The 15,099-nt window shown below is 38.8% G+C and overlaps 1 protein-coding gene across 13 annotated transcripts in view; it reads right to left on the reverse strand.

Annotated features, from left to right (window-relative positions):
• The window catches only part of C1QTNF7 (C1q and TNF related 7), a 127,702-nt gene that overhangs the window by 1,172 nt on the left and 111,431 nt on the right, over window positions 1-15,099 (reverse strand). For 4 of the 13 annotated variants that reach the window (XM_086404773.1, XM_086404772.1, XM_086404775.1 and 1 more), the window contains one exon: window positions 6,499-6,598. The exons of 1 other annotated variant lie outside the window; for it this stretch is intronic. In XM_086404773.1, coding sequence (XP_086260899.1) covers window positions 6,499-6,574 — 76 coding nt within the window. In that variant the 5' untranslated portion in view covers window positions 6,575-6,598. Of the gene's footprint in view, window positions 1-1,777; window positions 1,920-5,693; window positions 6,599-15,099 lie in introns of all 13 variants that reach the window. 8 more of the 13 variants (XM_086404769.1, XM_086404767.1, XM_086404770.1 and 5 more) reach the window with 3 other exon arrangements.

A 15,099-nucleotide genomic window follows, 5' to 3' on the forward strand; every position in this document is an offset into this window, starting at 1 on the left:
AAAAAGTTAACCATCATTTTGATGATGAATCACCCGCTGCTAAATTAGATACACACAGACACTCATCATTACTGGAGGAATTCAAAAGCATGATGATATTATTCCCCAGAGTGGGGTCATGCGGATAGGCAGGACAAGATGAATCCTAGAGGTTACTTAGTTATGTGCCCCGTTCAGCTTTTATCAGTATTATTAATAAAAAGTTAATTCAAGTTAGATTAGCTCATATTTGTTAAACATTTACAATGTCCCAGCTGCAATGCCTTACGTACATGCGTCATCTGCTTTAAGTCTTGCAACAACTTTGTTAACTAGGAATTATTATCACTTCTAACTGTAGATGAAAAAACTGAGCCATGGAGAAGTTAGTTTGTTCGAAGGAACAGACTTAGTGAAGGATGGAGAGGTGATCTGAACTCTAGCCTGCCTAACTCTGGCACCTGAACATCTCTTGAGAGATGTGTAAATTGTGAGGTGCAACACAGAGAGGGCTCTTCAATATTTCATGATAACCAAACAACTGTGACTACCACCATGGTGTGGGAGTTTTTTTTGGTGGAGAAAACTGAGTCCCAGAGAGGGAAAGAAAGTTGCATCAGTAGCAAGACTAGGACTGGATATCGAGCATAATGATGTTCTCCCTTCATCAAAATGCCTTTTACTTTTGGGGCTGAAATTAAAAGGGAAAAAACTTGTTTTTTGACTCTACAGCTAAGTGGATGTATTATTTTAGTCAAGTCCTTTAATTTCTCTGGGTCTCCATATATGTAGGAAAGACGTAAGGGCTGTGAAAAGTAACAGTGACCTAAAAGTATAAAAACTGTCATTCAGTGCTATGGCCAAATCCATTTCATAAATAGCTTCTTGAAAAGTATCCAGATTATTGGTAATTTGTAATACATTTTTATAGTCAGAGGAAGTATATTATTGTTATACTATGTAATTTTACTCTTAACTATGTATCTGTTCTCTGGAATTTTATTTAGCTAAGTCTTTTATCTTGATAGTACTTTGATATCACTTACTTGGCTATTACACATACATCAGTTTATGAGTTTTAATTATTTTTTCAGTTATTTGGCAAATTTAGCAACAAAGTATTCTGGATAATACAAGTTTCAGGAGAATTAAAGCTATCCCCTTAAAACATCAAGTATTTTGTCTCAATGATTTGACAAAGAAGTTGTTTAGTAATTTATGATGCATAGAAAAATGCTAATAATGAATGCAACCCTTTTTTGGCAACATGGGGTTGCAAAGAGCTGGACACAACTTAGTGACTTGACAACAGCAACAACCGGATACAGCAGCAACAGCGCAGTCAGCATCGTTACTGATCACAGGGCTGTGCTCCAGCTCTAGATGACCGTTGCTGTTAAGTTTAAATTCTGTTGCAGGGAAAAGCCAATTCTGACTCCATGTTGGAACTGTTTCTCTGACTTGTTTTTTATTACTTTTCTTATTATAATCAAACATAACGGCCCATCTCAGAGAAGCCTGCCCTTCTGCCTGAATGTTAAAGTGCCTTGTTAAGCACCCAGTCCATCTGTAGATGGCAGGAAGAAAGAAATTAACACATCCTCTGCCTGAGGCTTGCCATTCCAGGAGATATTTGCAAGATTAATGGCCTTTTTACTTTGTTTCCTCACCTTCCCTCATCTCTGATCTATAAGGGAACCTGAAATCCAGACCCCATAGATGGTTATTTTGAGACATTAGTCTAACATCTCCTCAATCAGCTGGCCTCCAAATAAAGTCATATTTCTTGCCTCAGTACCTCGTCTCCAATTCCTTGGCCTGTTGTATGGTAAGCAGAGCAAGCTTGGACTTGGTAACAATTCCACTAGCGCCAGCCAGAACAAACTAGTATTTATTTCTTGAAATAAGGCCCCGATAGTCCGATCTTTTGATGTTTGTTTCTGTTTGGTAGAAAAGGAATATGAATACTATTTTACTGTGAAATTAACTTTTGAATCAAGGACTACAGCTTACACATTGCTATTTTATTTTCAATAGGAGCTGTCTTTATACATGACTTTGATGTATCATTAAAAAAACATTTTGGCCTCAGTAGCAATTTCTACCACTAAATTTCATTATGTACTAAAATTCCTCTGCCCCTATAACTTTGGGCAAGTCAGGTCTTGTCTGAATTTCAAATGCCACATTTGTACTATGAAAATATTGGATCTAAATCCACTCTAAACCCGGCGGGGAAAGTAGTAAACAGTGACTCAGCAGACCCAATAAGCTCTGGTTCAGCTGTGGATTAGTTGGGTGAGTGTGAAGAAGGGGCTTTATCTCTACAACTTTAGTTTCTCAGTCCTTGAAATGCAGGTTTTGGACTAGATTTCTTGAGGTCTTATTCTCTTGAAAATCTTAGAGACCAGACCATAAATACTAAGATGCAGTTTTACAATGCCATGAAAAGGTCTTTATAATCTCAACACTTGGATCTCTATAGTTATTGGATATTTTGAACTGCTGGGAGTTAGATAACCAGGGACTAGCTGTAATCATTTATAGTAACTCTTCCTGTGTGCTTGAAGGATTTGCCCTGTGATAAGGGCCAATTAATGAAGAATGGAATGAAGGGATAAATCACTCTCCCCTCCCTATTCAGTCAGACATATGCTGGGTAGAGAGGAGAATTATGGAGTGTTAGTCTCTGCTTAGATACTGAAACTTGGAGAGAATGGATTTCTTCTTGGTTCTCCATGAAGTGAGCTTATAAGGATTTTTTTCTTTAGTGCTATTTCTTTTTTCGATCCATCCACGCTCCACCCATGCACTCATCATACATTTATGTGCACATGCATATATCCATCTAAACCATCTAATACTGATTGATCATCCAGTACATGCTAGGTGCTGTGCTGGGTCTGAGTGCCCTTGACTTGAATGACAACTGTCTTATCCCCAAGTTAGCTATTATGACATGTTACATTGTGATCTGCAAATATGGGTCATAACTAAGTTCATAAACATCCAAAGCAGTATAATAAAACAGAATGATCTCTTCACAAGGTGGTTCTAGTGTTTCCTCTGTCCATGGAATTTTGCAGGCAAGGATACTGGAGTATGTTGCCCTTTCCTCCTCCGGGGAATGTGATTTCACATTATATTAATTAAAAAAAAATATACTACCACAATAATTGCTATACACCAGTGAGGGAGACGGGCTTCCTTGGTGACTCAGATAGTCAATAATCTGCCTACAATGTAGAAGACCTGTCCCTTTGTCAGGAAGATCCTCTGGAGAAGGAAATGGCTACCCACTCCAGTATTCCTGCTTGGAGAATTCCATGGACAGAAGAGTCTGGTGCGCTGTAGTCCATGGGGTCACAAAGAATCAGACATGACTGAGGGACTAACACTTTCAGTTCACAGTGAGGGAGACATATTTTTATGGAAAGTTAATAATTCAAACTCTGTAATTTAGAGTAGGGAAGCTGGACAGAGCATATACTTGACCTTGCCAGGGGGCTGAGGTGGATGTGGTGGGGATAAATGGGAAGACATACACAGTATTAAAGAGGAAACAGGAAGCAGAAGCTCCCAGCCGAGTTGTGTCCAGTTCCAGACACATTAAAAGCTAATCCTCAAAGCCCCAGGGCTCTGTTCTTATTGTTTGTAAATGAGATGCGCCTTCACTGACCACACAGACATTCTTGCTTTTCTTAGCTGGTGTATATCCTTACCTATATGTATGTATACATTGGATTTAAATAAAACTGGGAAAGTCTTTTTACTTTTGGATATCGATTTTGTCTTTTGTAACATTATTATTGACTATGATTTTTGCTAATAAGGTTATGGTTGAAATTAAGTACTTAATGTAAAAATCACTGGTACAGTAAATTCTTAATTAATAGTGATGATGATGATGATGATATTGTAACCCTGTGCGCCCATTGGCCTGACCCACCCAGTGTTTGCTTATCAAGATGGCAGCAATGTTGTGTTTGTGTTCACATTCCCTAAAACAGGGTTCTCAACCAGGTACAATTCAGCACCCAGGGAAAACTGGCAATGCCAGGAGACATTTTTGGTTGTCACAACTGGTGGGGAATGCCCTGGCATCAAATGAGACGTGGCTAAATGTCATTCAATGCGTGAGATAGCCATCCCATGGCAACAATTATTTGGATCCAAATATTATTAGTGTGGAGGTTGAGGAACCTTGGTTTAGAATAATGTTGGAGAGCAAGAGGTGTACAAAAATCTGTTGAGTGAAAAACGCATGAATGGATGGATGAGTGAATGGATTGGTGAATATGGGGGTTACCTGATCTCATACATGGTTAAAATTGTAGCAATTGTTGTTGTTCAGTTGCTAAGTCATGTCTGATTCTTTGGGACCCCATGGACTGCAGCACACCAGACTCCCCTGTCCTCCACTGTCTTCCAGAGTATGCTCAAAATTATGTTCACTGAAGCGGTGATGTTATCTAACCACCTCATCCTCTGCTGCCTTCTTCGCCTTATGCCTTCAATCTTTCCCAGCATCAGGTTCTACTCAGTCACTCAGTCATGTCCAACTCTTTGCAATCCCCTGGACTGTAACCTGCCAAGCTTTTCTGTCCATGGAATTTTCCAGGCAAGAGTACTGGAGTAGGTTGTCACATCTCTTGCATCTCCAGCATTGCAGGCAGATTCTTTACCACTATGCCAGCTGGGAAGCCCCCAGGATCTAACTGCTAACATTCTATTTCAGAACCAGGGTCAATTACTAACATTCAATTAATTCTGAATGCATATCCATATCTTTAAATAGCACTACAATTACCTCATGAAACAGGTCATTTCTAGTTTATTATATGGCTTTAGATATTCACAAACGTAGCTATGACTAATATTCGCAGATCACAGTGTAATAGATAATAACAGCAAACATTTACAGAATGCTTATCACATGGCACTTATTCTTGAGCATTTTGTATGTATTATTTTTCTTAATCCTCACAATCACACTTACTAACTCCAATTTACCAAGAGAAAACTGAGATTCAAAGTTTTTTTTCTGCCCCAAGGATGCCAAGTTAGTAATTGAAAGAATCATATCTTTCTGACTCCAATGCATTTTTGTGTGACCACTACATTACCATTTCCAGACACAGTAAGCTAAAAAGGCCAGTAATATCTAACTATGATCACGGTGTTATTATAGAATTTCAAGCATATTCATGACACAGTACTGTGTTCACCGGTGTTACCAAATAGAAGACATTGAAAGATGACGCGAGAGCTCCAGATGAAAGTTTATCTGATGTTGAAACTTCACCTAAAGATACTTTATCTAGTGTTGATTAAGGGCCATAGATTCAGTAGCTGCTGATTTGCTAAATATTTTCTGCATAAGAAATTCAGCAATGAATTATTATCTAATCACTTGAATATATATATATATATAAATATATATATATAATGATATTGTTTCCCATAACATCAGTAAATCACATGCAGTGATTAGAGACATATTTCTTAGATCTATTGATTTTTTTCTTCCTATCTTTGTCCCACATTTTACACTTGGAAACTTGTTTTTCAGAGATTGATTCCATCCAAAACTTCCTTTTTTTATCATTAACACAGCCTCACTAGAACTTTAATTCGGTTTACTTTGAAGCATTGCAGAATCTGGCAAGCTTTATGAGCCAACTTATTTGTGGGAAGAAAAAAGTGACACTTACTGAAAGAGTAGGGGACAATTGTCTTGCTGTATGGAGCTGTAAGAAATCTCGATTTTTAGCTGCCGTCGGACGGGTGGGGGAGTGTTGAACTAAGAAAGACCAGCAAAGGCTACACAGCATTACTGTCATTTCACCTGTTCGAGAAGCAAAATCTAGACGCCTTTTGTGTCTTTTTGAGGCTCTGAGGGCAGAGAGGATGGCCCCTGTGCTTCTGGCTCCTAATTCCTGCCCGCTGCTTCATCTGTCCGTTTCCTCCCCATACATCTGTCTGTCTGTCCATCCATGCCCCCTCTCACAGGCAGCCACTGTACCAGCCCAGAGGTCGTGGGGATTAGATGTTCCAGGTGAATTCAACTCTGCCAGGCGTTACCCTGCCCTTCCACCTTCCTTAACTTATTGAATCATCTGCCACTCTGCGTTCTCATTTATAAACGGGACCACGTACCCTTGAAAGAGCTGTCATTAGGAAGCAGTGAGATTGCAGTTAGAGGGTTTAGAGCAACTGCAGCATAGCAAGGACTCAGTAAGTGGTTCCGATTAATGAAGGTGAGGTCGGGAAAGGACTGAAAGGGCGCTTCTCATTTGAAAAAGCAGCAAAGCGAGGGAGTCATCTTAAGGTGGGGGCGACAGAGGGGTTTTTACGGAACTTCATTCATTACCTGCGGCCCCCTTTTCACCTTTCTCTCCTTTCCTGCCGTCTCTACCATCTCGTCCTGGAAGGCCGATGCGACCATGGGGCCCGGGGGAACCATTCGCTCCAGGGGGGCCTGGAGGCCCAGGCAGGCCAGGAATGCTACAGATATACCTGGGGGAGTAGCTCTCTCCTTTGAACTGATTACTCCGCGGTTGTCCACTGGCGCAAATGGCAAAACTTGTAACATAGAGCAAGACAAACATCTTTGGCTCTGAAAGAGAAACACACGGACATCAGCGCACCCTCTTAGGTGGGGGTTTCAGGATAAAGGAACAGGAGAGTGGGCATTTTCAACAATTCACCCCAGGACCACCTCACCACGGGTGTCTAAATACTGTGTTTCCCCTCATAATTCCACTTGACGTTTATTAGCACATTATTCCTTATTATAATTAAATTTATTTATCTTTAATTGAAGGATAATTGCTTTACTTTATTGTGCTGGTTTCTGCCAAACATCAACATGAATCAGCCGTAGGGATACCTATGTTCCTTCCCTCTTGAACCTCCCTCCCACCTCCCTCCCCATCCCACCCCTCTAGATAGTTACAGACCCCAGTTTGAGTTCCCTGCGTCACAGAGCAAATTCCCATTGGCTATCTATTTTACATATGGTACATATTACTCTTTTTATTAATAAGCTTTCTTGTAAAAGCACAATATTATCTTAAGTCAGAAGGAAGAAAAATGTATTTATTGAACAAAATTACTTTGGTGGAATGCTTTTGTAAAATTCCTGGTGACTCAGAAAACATTGTCTGAATTAGCACATTACTGATAGCTCTCAGTTGGTGGAGATGAAGCACTGATTTTTAAAATTCCAAAATAAATCACTTTGTTGCATTTTTTCCCTGTAGGAATTAATGATGGACTTTGAAAAATAATGTTTTTTTTTTTTTTTTGCAAAAGTATGCATTTTTTTGGCTTCCCTGGTGGTTCTGTGGTAAAGAATCTCCCTGCCAAGCAGGAGACTTGGGTTCAATCGCTATGTTGGAAAGATCCCCTGGAGAAGGAAATAGCAACCCATTCAGTCTTCTTGGCTGGGAAATCCCATGGACCGAGGAGCCTGGTGGGTTACAATCCATGGGGTTGCAGAAGAGTGAGACACGACTGAATGACTGAACAACAACATGCATTTTAAAAAAGAAAAAGAAATGCAAATGAATAAGATAAACATCAACATTATTCTCACCATGCAGAGATAATTACTGTTTATACTTTGATGTATATGTTCTTCTGGTCTTTTTTTTTTTTTTCTGTACTATGATGAAAAGTGATATTATGACATTCCTGGGAGTCTTTAACTTTTTTTTCACTGAACAATATGTAAGGAGTATCTCCCCATGTCAAAAATTTTCATAACATTAAAAACATTTTTGCATTTGTCTCTATTGTCCTTTATGTACACCATTTCCCCTTAATCTTTGTTTCCAGGTTTTTTTTTTTTTTTCTGGGCCAGGATAAGCAACATGCTAGATAGACGTCTTTATATCTACTCTTTGTATGCATCCATGGTCATTATTTTAGAATTTATAGACTTTTTAAAGTAAGTGAAGGGAAGTGACATTTTCAGGAAAATCATGTTTTCCATTTGCTAATCATGTGTAATGCCAATTAGTGTTAATTGGAGTTCTTTGCATGTCCTGAGTGGGGGGTGTCTCAAACTTTAATTTAAAATCTACAGGATAGAATACTTTAGTGTCCCATTAAGCTGTTAGTATTGGGGCTCAATTAAATAGCTGAGTGAAATTAAACCATGCAAGTTGCCCTGTGCCCTGAGTGAAATAGGCAACAGGTCTCCTCAGCTCTGATCTAATAGGATTTTTTTGTCTTCACAGAGCCTGGATGCTGACAATGATGGATCATCTATTAGCATCACATTTGGCATATAGACGGAGTGGTGGGTAGTTAGGCTGGGGACAGTTGATTTTCTAGGCTAATGGCCTTAGGGCTGTCTGCCTCTTGGGTGGGGGAAGCATGCACGTGTTTTTGCAATGGTGTAAATGAGTTGTTTTTGCCTGGTTGGACCTGCGCTTTAATGAGAAATCTGTACAATGCTTGATGTCTATGCCTGGAATATACTTGTCCAAAGGAAATAATCATAGCTTGTGAGAAAAGCAATTGGATAGAGTTTCTTTATTTTTTGACAGCCACATCAGAAAATTAACCAGCACACTGTACCACTTTTATGGCACCCATGGGGAAATTGCAACATCTTGGAATCACATCCAGAAATTTGCCAGAGCCTAGGAATGACAAACTGAGAAAAACAGAGTGTACATGTGGTTCGAAATAAGTCTGATTCCTAGAAATCTTATTTAGTGAAAAACTGAAGCAACTTATCCAAATAAAGGCTCTGTATCCTTGACCAAATCTCCACGTTCCCAGTGCCCCTGCCCTTCATAAAAAAAAAAAAAATGAAAGCGAATATTTTTGCTATGCTCTGTTTAGAGCACAAACTCAAAATTATTTATCCTATTACTTTACTGGAATTAAGGCACTTTCTGAAAACCCCAACAGATCAGATAAACATACCAGTCTTCACAAAGATGCCTCAGAAGAGAGAAAATGGAAAGAATCTTTTTATCCAAACCTTTGTCAGTTAAAACAAAACATGGTTATTAAATTGCTACTTTCTTTTTCTTTGTAGAAAACTGATTAGAGGAAGCTTTGAGAAGGGATTTGAAAGAGAAGAACAGGTACTTATAAGGAAGCTTTTAATCAGACCTGGAATGAATTGTTGTAGCTGAGCCCAGCAGCTGGTCCTAGGAGGGACCTGAAATGATCTGAAGGGAAGATGCTTTGGGCAATGGCATCTCAGATCCTGATGGAGATGCTGAAACACACATGCCCATCATTGGGCAGTCAAAGACCACAGTCTTTGACATGTGGTCAAAGTTGAGGTTATGATGGATAGAGGGTGTAGACATTTTAAAGATGTGCTCAGAAGAAAGGATATTAATATTTCCTCAGTGGTGAAGAATCCTCTTGCCAGTGCAGGAGACCCAGGAGATGTAAGTTTGATCCCTGGGTCAGGAAGAACCTCTGGAGAAGATAATGGCAACCTGCTCCAGTATTTTTGCCTGAAAAGTCCCATGGACAGAGGAGACTGGTGGGCTACAGTTCATGGGGTCACAAAGAGTCAGACATGACCGAGTGACTAAACAACAGCAAAACAACAAGCCAGACCATGGTGCTCAAAGGAAGGATAAATTAAAACTAAAACTGATGTAATTATTGAATAAATGATGGTCACTCATTGGCAAATGCACTGGAATATTGTTTGCACAATAGTCTAAATGCCTAAAGCATTCCCAGTTAGAATATTGTGAAAGGCCCTCAGAATGGTTATCCATTAAAAATCCTCATCAGAATTGAGGGATGAGGTATTGTGGTACCTGATGAATGATGATAACACAATGATGAGTGACTACTCAAGGCTTGGGACTTGAGTCATCAGGATAACAAGGGAATGTGGGTTATAATAGAAAACTACAGAGGCTCCCCTGGTGGCTCAGACCGTGAAGAACCTACCTGCAATGCAGGAGACCTGGCTTCAATCCCTAGGTCAGGAAGATCCCCCTGAAGAAGGGACTGGCTATTGACTCCAGTGTTCTTGCCTGGAGAATTCCGGAGACAAAGGAACCTGGTAGGCTACAGGTGCAGAGTCAGACTCCACTGAGTGACTAACACACACACACACACACACACACACACACTGTGGGTTCACCTTGTAATTGTCCTTCATTTAAAAGTCGAAAGCCTCGTGGCACAAGGTCTACATGTATCTGCCTGGTCCACCTTCCTTACCTCCCTGACCTCATCTTCTACTCTCCTCCCCACTTCCCCAGCTTCAACCACAAACTGTATTGCTTGATGTTTCTCAAAGATACCAGGTATGCTCTGCCATAGGACCTTCACACTGTCTCTTCCCCTGTCTGGATCTCTCTCCTCCAGGACGCCTACATGTCTCATCTCCTCATCTGCTTCTGTCTTTGCTCAAATGCTTCCCTTTCATTAAAGACAACCCTATCCCCTTAATCTAATATCACAAACCATCTCCTACTCCCTGACCTGCCTCATGCTGCTCTAATATTTCTCTTGTCCATTGTTCTCATCATCCTCTAATTTATTAGATTATTCTTAAATATTCTTATTTTATTTATTATTAGCAATAGATTATTATATGAAATATTTTACTAAAATTTTTATTTATAAAAATATTTTAAATATCTCTTTTGATAGAATGCAAACTCCACGAGGGCAAGGATCTTTGCCTTAGCCACTGATGTCTAGAGTAGTGCTTGGCACAAAAGAATACTCAGGTTGAAGCAGAGGAGATTGTTTTGGGAGAGAGGTGTGATTTTTTGGGGAAAAAAGACTAGAGAAGAATTATAGAATATGAGAATATTACAAAAGGAAGAGGAAAGAGAAGACTTAAAGAACTATTCCTGGAGTCTGTGGGTTCCTTTCACAGTGTTTGAGAAATACAGATAAAGGACTTCAGTTCAGTTCAGTTCAGTCGCTCAGTCGTGTCCAACTCTTTTCAACCCCATGAATCGCAGCACACCAGGCCTCCCTGTCTATCACCATCTCCGGGAGTTCACTCAAACTCACGTCCATCTAGTCGGTGATGCCATCCAGCCATCTCATTCTCTGTCGTCCCCTTTTCCTCCTGCCCCCAATCCCTCCCAGCATCAGAGTCTTTTCCAATGAGTCAACTCTTCCCATCAGGTGGCCAAAGTACTGGAGTTTCAGCTTTAGCATCAGTCCTTCCAAAGAACACCCAGGGCTGATCTCCTTTAGAATGGACTGGTTGGATGTCCTTGCAGTCCAAGGGACTCTCAAGGGTCTTCTCCAACACCACAGTTCAAAAGCATCAATTCTTAAGCGCTCAGCTTTCTTCACAGTCCAACTCTCACATCCATACATGACCACTGGAAAAACCATAGCCTTGACTAGATGGACCTTTGTTGGCAAAGTAATGTCTCTGCTTTTCAATATGCTATCTAGGTTGGTCATAACTTTCCTTCCAAGGAGTAAGCGTCTTTTAATTTCCTGGCTGCAGTTACCATCTGCAGTGATTTTGGAGCCCCCCAAAATAAAGTCTGAAACTATTTCCACTGTTTCCCCATCTATTTCCCATGAAGTGATGGGACCAGATGCCATGATCTTCGTTTTCTGAATGTTGAGCTTTATGCCAACTTTTTCACTCTCCTCTTTCACCTTTATCAAGAGGCTTTTTAGTTCCTCTTCACTTTCTGCCAAGTTGTTTTAATTGTGTATAGTCTAGAGTTTTAAAAATATTTATTTTTTGTATAGCTAAAACATGTACATTTATAAAATTCAAAAAAAAAAAGATGTGCAATCAAAAGGAAATCTCTTCTCCTTCCCTACTGTCTCCCAGACATCCAGGTTCCCTCTCTAGGGGCAATTCCTGTTGCTTGTGACTTCTATGTCCTACCCCCTATGAAAGTCCTGTATGCAAATTCTTGCACCTTGTTTTTTCACCTGGCTTGGAGATCTTTCCATATCAATATATAGATAAAGCTGCCTCATTCTTTTTTTAGTGGTTATAGAATATCCATCATAAAGGTGTATTATATTTAACAGGTCACCTATCGATGAATATTTGGGATATTTTTATCCTTGTGCTATTACAAACAATAATGCCATGGATATTTATATATATATTTCTTTGCATGTGGTTTATAACATGAGCAGCAATAGCTTTTCCTAGTTTGTTTTTTCACTTCGTTTGTGTATTTTTAAAAATCACTTTATTGTGAAAGTATTTTTTGAGGTTTAATTTCTTGTGCTTAGAAGGCCGTTCCCATTTCAAGATAACAAGAATAATTCTTCTTTTCTTTTAGCTTTTTGTTTCATTTATATATTTAAAAATTTAGTTGCTCAGTTGTGTCCAACTCTTTGCGACCTCATGGACTGTAGCCCACCAGGCTCCCAGAATTTCCCAGGGAAGGATACTGGCGTGGGTTGTCATTTCCTTCTCTTTGTTTCACTTTTCATGTTTAAAATTTGAGTTACTGGAAATTTTTCTGATAAAAAGTGTGAGGTACGGATGCACCATTATATTTTCAACACTTTGTATTAAATGATTCATCCTTCACCCATTGGTTTGCAATGAATTTGGTTATTTTGCATGAGAATAAATTATGTGAGTCATGACTCTATACACATTACAACATTTTTAAAGTTTTTTGAGGTTTAATGTGAGCATCATAAAACTGATCAATGTAAAACATACAATTCAATGTACACCACAATCTACTTAAGAACATTTTCAAAACTACAAAAGGAAATCTTATACACATTTGTAGTCACTCCTCATATAAAATATCCTGAAAGACTGCATTGAATTATGTAAATTTATGTAGAATTTGTGTTAAAATGTATTTTTTCCCACTGTTGTGCTCCTTTGGAGTTATAAAATTCTGGTCAACCACTTGTAAAAGAATGAAACTAGAACACTTTCTAACACCATATACAAAAATAAACTCAAAATGGATTAAAGATCTCAACGTAAGACCAGAAACTATAAAACTCCTAGAGGAGAACATAGGCAAAACACTCTCCGACATACATCACAGCAGGATCCTCTATGACCCACCTCCCAGAATATTGGAAATAAAAGCAAAAATAAACAAATGGGACCTAATTAAACTTAAAAGCTTCTGCACATCAAAGGAAACTATTAGCAAGGTGAAAAGACAGCCTTCAGAATGGGAGAAAATAATAGCAAATGAAGCAACCGACAAACAACTAATCTCAAAAATATACAAGCAACTCCTCCAGCTCAACTCCAGAAAAATAAATGACCCAATCAAAAAATGGGCCAAAGATCTAAATAGACACTTCTCCAAAGAAGACATACAGATGGCTAACAAACACATGAAAAGATGCTCAACATCACTCATTATCAGAGAAATGCAAATCAAAACCACTATGAGATACCATTTCACACCAGTCAGAATGGCTGCGATCCAAAAGTCTACAAATAATAAATGCTGGAGAGGGTGTGGAGTTATAAAATTAAAGGTCTGGAACTATTGTTAATTTGAACAGATCTGTCCTGGATATTAATTGTAAATGACTCTGTATGCAATTTTTCTGTAAGGATTACAAAGTAACAGAACTTTAATTCTTTTAAACATATATTTTTAAAATTACTCTGTGGTACTGTAGATTTCAAAACCTTCATGTTAATGCGTATTTTGAATCTGTAATGTAGGAATGTAGTATACAGTGTTTTACAAATCTTCTTGGTCATAGAACCCTTTGTTTTTGTTAAACTAGCTATGTAAAATACTTGGAAAAACACTGGATAAATTAGAGCAAAGGTTCAACTTTTAGAACATCTGTCCACAGTTGGAGATCTTTCTGTAAATAGTATGGTTTTCTTTTATCGTAAAATAAAATAAACGCATGCATACATGGTCAACTAATACTTGACAAGGGAGCCAAGAATACTCACAAGGCAAAATATAGTCTCTTCAATAAATAAATGATGTTGGAAAAACTAGATATTCACACAAACACACACACAAAAAAAGAAAGAAACTGGAATCCTGTCTCACATCACTCAGGAAAATAACTCAAAAAGGGTTAAAGACTTAAATGTAAGGCTGAACATCATAGAACCTCTGGAAGAACACATAGGAAAAAAGCACAGTAACATTGGTCCTGGCAACAGTTTTGGGGATGTAGCACCAAAAGCATAAGCAACAACAGCCAAAATAAACAAACGGGACTACATCAAATTAAAAAGTTTCTGCACAGCAAAAGAAATGATGAACAAAATGAAAGGGCAAATATGGGAGAGAAAATATTTGCCAATCATGTATCCGATAAGGGGTTAATATCCAAAATACATAGTGAGCTCGTATAATTCAATAGTAAAAACCAAATAATCCAATTAAAAATGGGCAAAGGATCTGAATAGGCAGTTTTTTCCCCCAAAGAAGACATATGAATGGACAGCAACATCAAAGATGCTCAACATCACCAATCATCAGGAAAATGCAGATCAGAAACACATCGAGCTATCACATCTATTAGAATGATTGTCATTGGAAAGAGAACACAAGTGACGAGAACGTGGAGAAAAACAATATGGTACACCCTTGATGAGAATATGAACTTGTATAGCCATTGGAAGAGACAGTATGGAGATTCCTCAAGAAATTAAAATTAGAACTACCATTCTAGTTTTAGACTCAGCAATCCTACTTTTGGGGTATATATCTGAAGGAAATGAAAATCATTACCTTGAAGAGATATCTGAATTCCTACAAAAAATCTAATTCAAAAAGTATATCCACCCCAACATTCATAGCAGCATCATTCACACTAGCCAAGACATGGACGCCACCTAAGTTTCCACTGACAGATGAATGGATGAGGGTAATATATGAATGAATAAAGGAAATATATAGAATATACAGTATAATAGTATTCAGCCACAAAAAGTAAACTCTGCCATTTGCGACCACATGGAGAGCCCGAGGGCTCAAGTGCACACAGCCCTGAAACAGCCCAGGTAGGTAGGATTTGAACCAAGCTCTTCTGTCTCTGAACACTTGGGTTTCTTCCCGACATCATGTGAGGGAAACTGTAGCATGACTTCATGGCAAAGGGCTCAATTACTAATTCAATTTGAAAATGTGTTTTGCCTGGAAGTCATTAGAAGGATAG

Source organism: Bos grunniens, chromosome 6 (assembly GCF_055505025.1).
Source record: "Bos grunniens cultivar Pamir isolate PY7600 chromosome 6, Bosgru_T2T1.0, whole genome shotgun sequence".
NCBI classification, from domain to species: Eukaryota; Metazoa; Chordata; class Mammalia; order Artiodactyla; family Bovidae; genus Bos; species Bos grunniens.